The sequence below is a fragment of the Channa argus genome, chromosome 2 (genome assembly GCF_033026475.1).
Source record: "Channa argus isolate prfri chromosome 2, Channa argus male v1.0, whole genome shotgun sequence".
NCBI lineage: Eukaryota > Metazoa > Chordata > Actinopteri > Anabantiformes > Channidae > Channa > Channa argus.
Window position 1 is genome coordinate 6,652,212 of NC_090198.1, and position 9,893 is coordinate 6,662,104.

General features: G+C 40.5%; 1 protein-coding gene across 1 annotated transcript; it reads left to right on the top strand.

Annotated features, from left to right (window-relative positions):
- The first annotated feature begins 264 nt into the window (after positions 1-264).
- dnaja2a (DnaJ heat shock protein family (Hsp40) member A2a) lies at positions 265-9,495 on the top strand. The gene is made up of 9 exons (XM_067495029.1): positions 265-431; positions 1,680-1,739; positions 2,510-2,739; positions 2,908-2,988; positions 3,085-3,218; positions 3,312-3,508; positions 4,935-5,079; positions 6,377-6,504; positions 8,270-9,495. Exons 1-9 carry the CDS (start codon positions 354-356, stop codon positions 8,456-8,458), a joined length of 1,242 nt encoding a protein of 413 aa, XP_067351130.1. The 5' UTR covers positions 265-353; the 3' UTR covers positions 8,459-9,495.
- The last annotated feature ends 398 nt before the right edge of the window (positions 9,496-9,893 follow it).

The following is a 9,893-nucleotide window of genomic DNA, read 5'->3' on the forward strand; positions in this document are numbered from 1 at the left end:
ACAGGTACATTTGAATTGGCCTTAAGCAAGAGGGCGTTAGGACGATCAGACGTGTTAATACTATATAACTGGGTTCATTTCACTTATAATGTGCAGTTCATCAAGATTTATTAATTTGGTTTATGTTTCTTTTTCCAATTCACGTTTTTAAGAATTGGCTAAAGTTTATGTGGCGGTAGATCAGATCAGCAGTCGTGCAGCATCACGGCAGCTGGGGGGCAGCAGCGGACAGCAGCGGACACACGGGGCGTCTTTCCGGGAACTGACACACGAGGCGTGCAAAACATTTTCGAGCCGGCTCCTTTCTCTTTGTCCATCCACCTCCCTGCTGAAGCGCCAGCCACAGGAACACCATGGCTAATGTCGCCGATACTAAATTATACGACATTCTCGGAGTGTCCCCATCCGCATCTGAAAATGAACTGAAAAAGGTAATTATACAAGAGTGGCCGGGACGCGTATCTATGTGTGTAAGATGTCTGTTTTAAGTTTCAGCGTGTTAAAATTGCTACAATCAGGAAATGCGTTGCTATGCGCAGCTAGCTTACGATAACTATGAAATGTGCTAGCCTGCTAAAATGTAAGCTAGCATCAACTGGCCTAGGTGAGACTAAGTGGTTGGCAAGTTTCACAGTTATGGATATTATGACTTGAGATGGATATCTTTGTCCAGTCGGGCATCTTGTTGTATACCACGTTATGGATAACGTGGGTTATGTCAACCGAAAGCTAGACTGACTTAGTAACTTTAGCTTTCACAAATTTCACCAGTGACCTCACGCTAGCGTTAGCTTTAGCTCCTCTGGTCGTCAGGTATCTAGCGTTAGCTGAGTGCCCGAGGTGCTGTGGAAAGGAGGTGTTTTTGTAGTTAATAACCACAGTGTCTGTCAGCACGTGTCCACTGACAGACGTGTTTATGTTAAGGAGCGTGGCATTTCATATGATGATAGGAAGTCTGCTTCAGACTTGATCTTTAGATCACCATTATTTTGACTAGCGTCACTGAACGTACTAAAGTAGGTAACGTTAAGTGTCTGTGAACATGGCAGCGTCAGTGTATTCTTAATTGACTGTCACCATTACATTGAACCCCCTAATTATTATCCTCAAAGTGCTGATGGTTAAGGTTCATATTATTCCCCATTTAACTGATCATGTTTGCGTCCCACCATAGCGTAAGTTGACTACACATAGCCTTCCATTTAAAACTTGATCACATTGTGACATAGGCGGCCTAGTGATAATTTTTGGTAACAGCTTAGTCATCCTGACTGAGCCAAGTCCTTAGTTAACAGTATTAGATGTTCGAGCCAGTGCTTGTCCCATTTATCGACAGCGCTAATCGATCGTCGACCGTGGCTAGTGTTAGCATGCGATGCTAGGTAACGCTCACACGTTTACCTAAACGTTGGCGAATTAATCGTCAGACATTTTGAACTGGCATTATTGGGGGGGGGGGGGAAGGGGGAAATTCCGAATATAATGTTTATTGAATTAAACACCAGCTGTCGTCGCTTTAGAAAACGAGTGTTTTCAAACGCTTTTTGTAGCTATAGGTAGTGTTTTTCCTGCTGGTAACATGTGGTGTCGTCATGGAGGCACAGTGCGTCAACAGATACCTTCATCAAAGTCCTGTCTGGAGTGATAACGATTTTGGCTCCCCCTTTGTGTTCTCCTAGGCATACAGGAAACTGGCAAAAGAATATCACCCTGACAAAAATCCAAATGCTGGGGACAAGGTAAGACAATAATACTGGGTGGGTAGTGCTTTTTCTGTTTAAACACAAAAAAGAAATATCTCTAGTATGAAGTTCCTTTTCTAAATATGCTTTTCGGTGGCTAGCAGCCATCACATTTGTCAGCAATAACAGACTTCAGGTAGTAGGGAAAACACTGTGTATTTAAATAAATAAATTACAAGCCAGGTCATTTTCCCCGGTGTTAATTAGATGCTCACACATTATGAACAAATTGAGTTGACACTTGAGTTTTCAGGTATTACTTTGTTCAGAAGATTTATAAATGTGAATATCTTATTTGTTTCTAACTCCAGGACATTTTTAGGGCTTATGTGGGTCCCAGGCAGTGACTGGGCATGTGACTAGATGTGGAATGACCCTTGCGCAAAGATATTGCAACCATAAGTAACCACATAACTGTATTGCTTTTGCTTCTGTCCCATCCCACAGCTGAGCTGAACAATTAATGGGAAATTTTTAATAGGGCCCATGTTTCTTTAACCAAAAAAAAATTGGTGATCTTTTTGTTTTTTTCTGTAGCATAAACTAATGTGAAATTGAAATGATCATTTTACTTCAATAGTCCTTTTTACAGTAGCTTTTGTCGTTCCCCTCGGTGTATCATCAGTAGGTCAGGCAAAAATACTACTGGCTGGTTTGTGTGTATCTTGTGGTTAATTAGCTTTGCAGTTCTGCTGTTCTGAAAAAAAATGCATCTTGTTTGGGTGTTTTATTAAATGTGTGTGTGTTTCTGTCACATTAAAACCTAGTTCAAAGAAATCAGCTTTGCGTATGAGGTGCTGACCAATCCTGAAAAGAAGGAAATGTACGATCGCTATGGAGAACAGGGCTTGCGGGAGGGAGGTGCAGGTGGCCCAGGGATGGACGACATTTTTTCCCACATCTTTGGTGGTGGACTTTTTGGTTTCATGGGTGGCCAGGGGAGTCGTTCCAGGAATGGAGGTCGGAGGAGAGGAGAGGACATGGTCCATCCACTTAAGTAAGTCCAAACTTGTACACACACATAAAGACTACTTGAGCTAAATGTTAATATTGCCTTATGCACAAAGCATAAACGTATATTATTACTTGAAATGTCCATGATGATATTCTCAAACTGTTCTATATTATGTTGCTTAACAATATTTAAACATCACGTTGACTACAGGGTGTCACTTGAGGACCTTTACAATGGGAAAACAACTAAACTACAACTTAGCAAGAATGTACTGTGTAGCACTTGTAATGGGTAAGTTAACACTGTGGCTCTGTAGTAATGTTTTAGTCTTTTTCGGTTATGTCAATTTCTAATGATAAATCTATTTATTGGCGTGTATGCATCCAGGCAGGGGGGAAAGACGGGTGCTGTACAAAAATGTACAACGTGTAGGGGACGTGGCATGCGCATCATGATCCGACAGCTGGCCCCAGGGATGGTCCAACAGATGCAGTCTGTGTGCACAGATTGTAATGGTGAAGGTAAGTAATTCACTCAACCAAGCCGTTCTTTAGCACGTTATTGGGTTTTGACCTGCGCAGACCCCTCACCTTGTTTTCGCTACTCCATCCCAGGTGAAGTTATCAGTGAGAGAGACCGCTGTAAAAAATGTGAGGGCAAGAAAGTCGTGAAGGAGGTGAAGATTCTGGAGGTACACGTGGACAAAGGCATGAAGCATGGGCAGAAAATTACCTTTGGAGGGGAAGCTGACCAGGCACCAGGCGTCGAGCCAGGGGATATAGTCCTTGTCCTGCAGGAAAAAGATCATGAGGTAGGCAGGCCAGTCTGGCAGTATTGTAGCAATATTTATCTTGCCCTGCTATATCTGCTGCACACGGGACTATTTTTTTTAGTATTATTTTTAGGACACAGTTTTGCTTATAGCATAGTTTTATCACCTACTGATTTCTTTCCAGCCCATGTGAAGATGACCTTAGTTCTGTGCCAACTTTCCTCACCTGGCCACAACTTTCTAATGTTAGATGAATTTGTTTTGGGGACTGCTGCTTCACTGTTCCTGTCAAATTTCTGTTAAACTGGAGTTGCATGTATCAGTTTTAGTTATTGCAACATCAGACACAGGCATCTGCGTGGGTGCAGTGTGGCTTTCACACAGCAAGTAGTTTTTATAGATTTAAGAAGTCCATACAAATAGTATAGAATGTGGTTCATCATCTATCAGCGTTCTTATGTTAACAAGAATTACCGACTGAATATAGCTCATTATTTATCATGTGTGTCACAGTAAATTTATCTCTAACATGTAAGATATTACATGTGATCACCCCCGATTTCATCCATACAATTGGCTAATAATTAAGTATTTTTATCTGTAGTGTTTGGATTAATTAATAATTTAGTACACATTGTTTTAAACCTGTTTTTTTTTTTTTTTTTTAAGTTTGCTGTGCTTTATTGTTGTCAAAAACACATCTTGATGTCTAATCAGAGGCCAAGCACACTGATATTTTCAACACAACTGGCCTTTCACATTCCTTAAAAAGTCTTAAGATGCTTTTCTTTGATTTAATGTTTTTGTGTTTGTTTTTTTGTGAAAATATGTGCTTAAAATGGAACTCAAAGTTAATGATCTTCGGGCAGTTGCTGGGAAAGCAATAACATGAGGTATTAATTAATGAGAAGGTCACAATGAAAAATGTCAATACAAATTTCTCTCATGTGTTTCTGTAGTACTGATGAATCACTGGAGTGATTAGCTGAAGCCACTGGTTAAATAAACCGCACTTTAAATCTGTGTCTACTGCCTCGTAGTTAAGGCTTATCTGTTATAGCTAGCTGGCTCTGCCTGTCCTTGTAGTCTGATGCTGGCTTAGGAAGTCAGGTTGCCTCCGACAGTTAAGTACATTTGGCTAAACTGGAACAGCAGGCTGAACGGTTGCAATACCCCAAGCTGTTACTCTCATGAGGCCTCCATTATTGATTGATATGTTAAGTGGATGGTAGGAGCAAAGTAGGCTACTACAGCCTGCTATAATTTCTAGTTCTTTTTCTTAGTTTGATTTGTTTTAGTCTTTTATCCTATAACAAACTTGGGTGGGTGGGGGTGGGGGGGGGGGGGGGGGGGGGGGGGGGGATTGTTGGCATTTACAAAACTTTTAAAGTCATGAAAAGTATTTGATCTAATCTTTTCCTGTCTTTCCTTGTTTTTTGGGGAAAAAAAATGTATTGTCTTACAGACATTCAAGCGAGATGGCAATGACCTGTTTATGAACCATAAGATTGGGCTGGTGGAGGCGCTGTGCGGCTTCCAGTTTATGCTGAAACACTTAGATGGCCGACAGATCGTTGTGAAGTACCCTGCTGGCAAAGTCATCGAACCAGGTAACATTCTATTCAAATCCATGTTAGTGTATGTCTAATGCAAAAAATAGTTTGCTGAAAAGAGGTTAACTTTCAGGAGAGAGGTCCCCTGTTCACAGTGAGTTCGAATATGTTTGGTATAACAGCAGGACAGACAACACTGAACACTGTAGAAGTTGTTAGACAACGGGGATTACAGCAAAAATGTTGGAATGACACTATAAACACAAGAGCGAGAGTGAGTTTTTAGAATGCGGATGAAATTACACGAGTATCTGTTCGCACAACACAAAGAGCAGAGAGTACTGCTTATATGTTCATGATTTTTAAACCTAACTGTTCACTATTCTTTTTATTTATTTATTTTAATCATTGAAAGCTGGCTGGATGATTAATACCACATTTTGCTGTAGTTTGACAAACACAGGACTCATGTTTATGATTTACATGGACTTTGGTTAATCAGATTCACACATGACTCGGCGAATACAGATAGTGAGTTATCAAAACAAAACAGTGGCCTCAAAACAAATTGCATAATTACAGAAATAAGTTTTAACGGTGACACAACTCCTGTTTGGGTTGCGCACACTAAACTGCTTTCTTTTCAGTTTCCTTAAAGGCCCTTAGAGGTATTTGATACCTATTGAAAGTTGAACCGTTACTTTTCCACCTGAAACACATGCCTATTTAATTATTAAATATTACTTAGCTTCTTTAGTCCCGTATGTTGTGTTAGTGTGAAGTTCTTTGATAGGTTGGATTGTCACTTTCAGTCCATGATGGCAGAAGCATGGCTCCGCTGCTTGGCGTTGATGTTGCAATGCAATGATCCAAGCATTTGATATTATTTAATACTGACAAGTGTCTTGTCATTGGACACCAAACTTTGAAACATAAAGCAATTAGAAATAACAATTACCTCTTACTTTCTCACAATGTAAAGTCCTGTTTAAGTTTTATTAAACTACTTTTATTGGCTTGTTACTTGCAGAGCCCTCAGACACAGAACATGGACAGAGAGAATAGACTACATCATTAATCTCAATCACTGCTTTCCGTATGGGCTATGAAATGCACATCCATCCTGTTGTTTTTTTTTTTAATCCCACACTTTAATTTTCAGTTGCATACGTTCAACACACAGTCAAGGTATCAAAATTTGGTATCGAATACTCACTAGTATCGAAGTGACTCCATCATGAATGTAAGTTCAGGACCCAACCCACTGCAAAAGTGATTTGTCTGAAGAATGTATGAAATATTGTAAAGGCGAAGTCTGAATTAATCTTGGTTTGACGTGCTACATCTTTTCCAGGTGCAGTCAGGGTGGTGCGAGGAGAGGGCATGCCACAATACCGAAACCCTTTTGAAAAAGGAGATCTGTATGTAAAATTTGATGTTCAGTTCCCGGACAACAACTGGATCAGCCCTGAGAAGCTTACAGTATGTCTCATTAAGCCTTCCTATCATTAGCAGAAAGGTCTGGAACAGATGGTGAAAAAGAGAGACTAGACCATTATTTATTTAAAATACATTTATGAGTTGAGTAATTTAAAAATATTTTTAAACCGTTACACTGTTTATAGCCTTAACAATAGCATTTTACTTCTGGGAACTGTATTTAAGCTTCAAAAATCATAAACGTGGTGTTGATCTGTAAAGAGCAAAATGTGTATCAAACAGTGTGTAAATTTAAGTATAAATGTGCCATAGAGCCCTTTTTGTACAATACTCTAAAATCTAACAGAACAATCTCGCTGGCTTTTTTTCTAAACCAAAACAGGGAGATGTTTTTAATGTTTCTATTTTTAAAATGTATACTTTAGTTTAAGTTAGAAGAGAGTAGACAGGAGTACAGGGAGATGCAGCATAAGGGAAGGTGGAGGTGGCAAAGGCCAAACAACGGTAGGTTGGACACTGAGGGGGGAGAGGTGGATTTGGATTAGGATGGAAATGTACTGACAGGTGCCAGGAGTGTGATGGAAGATGGAAGGAGAACTTTGAAGAGTTGATGAATGAGGAAAATGAAAGAGAACCAAGAGTAGAAGAGGTGACTGGTGTGGAGCAGGATGTAGCAAAGATTATAAAGGTGAAGTGAGGAGGTGTTGAAGATAATGATAGGGTGCCGAGAGAGGAGCAGTGGTGAAAGCTGTAAGACCGTGGTGAGGTGTGACAGAGGAGTTTAAGGTGGAGGTGGGTCTGCACATGGATTGGGTCCTCCTTGTTTGCTCTGGTGAGGGACAGGCTGACAGATGAGGTTAGACAGGAATCTCTGTGTACTATGATGTTTGCAGATGACATTGTGATTTGTAGTGAGAGCTGAGAGCAGGTGGAGGAAAGTCCTAAGAGGTGGAGGTCTGCTCTGGAAAACAGAGGAATGAAGCTTAGTCGCAGTAAGACAGAATACATGTGAGAATGAGAGAGACCCAATCGGTAGAAGGATGCTGGGGTTGGAGCTGCCAGGCAGGAGGTCTACAGGAAGACCAAGGAGGAGATTTCTGGATGTAGTGAGAGAGGACATGAAGTTAGTTGGTGTGAGAGAAGAGGATGCAGAGGACAGGGTCAGATGGAGGCACATGATTCGCTGTGGTGATCCCTGAAATGGAACAGCCCAAAGGAAAAGGAGACTTTTTAGTTTTAATTGGAATTAAATTAGTTGTCTAATTTCAGGCCATATAAACCTTATATATACCTGTTACAGTGTAGATGAACTGAAACAAATGAAGGGTGGTTTAAGTGAGAAGCTTTTGGCCTCCACAAGGGAGAATTTGCTCAGTGATTACAGCTATTCTGAACATGAATGAGTTATTTAGTGATCACCTACGTGCTAATGTAGGGAGGACTGTGGCGCAAGAGGTAGAGCGGTTGTCCACCAATCCCACAGTTGTTGTTTTGATCCCCGGCTCCTCCGGTCACATGTCGAAGTGTCCTTGAGCAAGACACTGAACCCCAACTTAGTAGCTCCTGGTGAGTGTTGGCCATCTGCATAGCAGCTCCCCCATCGATGTGTGAGTACAAATAAGGGGGTGTGAAGCAGTGTGAAACGCTTTTGTCATAGGTAGAAAAAAGCTTTAAGTGCTGACCATTTAATAAATAAATATCTGTAAACTATATTTCTTTTTTATACTTCTCCACACAAATGCTAAGTGATGCTGCTCTATGTAGTGTTGTTCTTTGTTCCACAACAACTTCTGCTTTCTGTGTGTAGGAGCTGGAGGATATGTTGCCCTCACGGCCAGAGCCCCCCATTCTCACAGGAGACACCGAGGAGGTGGACCTGCAGGAATATGACGTCAGCCAGAGCTCAACATCAGGTAGCCGCAGAGAGGCCTACAACGACAGCTCCGACGAAGATAGCGGACACCATGGGCCAGGGGTGCAGTGTGCCCACCAGTAATCTCATACCATGCTATTTTCTCTCTCTCTCTCTCTCACACACACAAACACAGACACACACACACACACAAAATCTACATTCTACATGGGGAGAAAATGTATGAGTTGCAGAGTAAACTAAGAGGCAGGTGAGACAGAAAAGGTTTGGTAGTTCCTCAGACCAGATGTTCTGTTGAATCATGGCACTTGGAATTATTGATTATTAATATTAATATTAATATTATTACTATTATTAACTGTGTGCTTGGAAGGTTTTTAAGGTGTCTGAGGAACTCACTCTGGGGCAGCCAAAAGCTTACGACACTGCACATAAAACAGATCTAGACACTTTAAATAGCAACTTCAGGTAGAGGTCATATAAAATATTTAAGACATATCAAAATGTATGGTTGCCCTAGTGAACAACATGCCCTGTTAGACTGTGATCTGGTGTTCAAGGTGAACCCCACCCCCCATCTCCCCATCTCTTCTCCTGTTAGTGCATTCCTCTCTGCTAACAGGAACTCCAGATCCGATGAAGAATGGAATGTTTCTTGTTTGCTGAGTGTGTGACCTGCATTTTGTTTTCATAGTATTTACTATAATTAATTTAAAGACTAACCAACGTGTAAACAAACAAAGCAACTGAGCAACGTCATGTGCAGAATCCTCGGACTCATCTATTCATGGACTCATCCGCTCAGCGCCATTTGTAAGAGTCATTTCCGATTTTTACGGCTTTTTCCTATTAGGTTTTTACTTTTTTTTTTTTTTTTTTTCTATTTTAATTCAAATGTAAGTTAGTTATCGTGTATATCATTTAAGCTGGTTGTTCGTAAGCTTCATCCGGTGCTGTACTCAAAGCTGTGTGATTGTTTTTGTTGGTTTTTAAAGAAAAATGACAAGTGAAATGAAAAAACCTATAGTGTGTATTTGTGCTGAAACCATGTGCATGTAAAAAGCTTTTGGTTCCTGCACTTTTCAAACATTAGTCAAATAAAGCAACACAGTTCTTAAGAAAATATCTATTAAGTTGTTGAATAAATTGTTGAAATTTCATGTACACTGTTTTTTCTTCATTTGTGTTACTCATTTAAAAAAAATAGTACCCGTTGTTTTGGTTGCATATAGCTCAGTCAGCTAGACACAGCATGGATGCACATGTCCTGATGTGACCGTCAGAGCCTCACTGAAAAAGGAAAAACAATGTCAGTGATCAGCACTAATCTACATATGCGCTCACTGTTGATTGCTGGCTGTTCTCAGTAATCGCTGATACCACCTTATGTCACGATGCTCATTTTAGATGTTCTTCTGTGAAAGTTTATAGCATCAGCCAACTCATAAATGTGAGAGTGTGTAAATGGAAAACCTTCAGATAAACAAGCCGCTGTTAAGGTTAACTATCACAGCCAGATTCCCATGAATGTGTTAAGGTCTCTGTACTTTCTCTACAA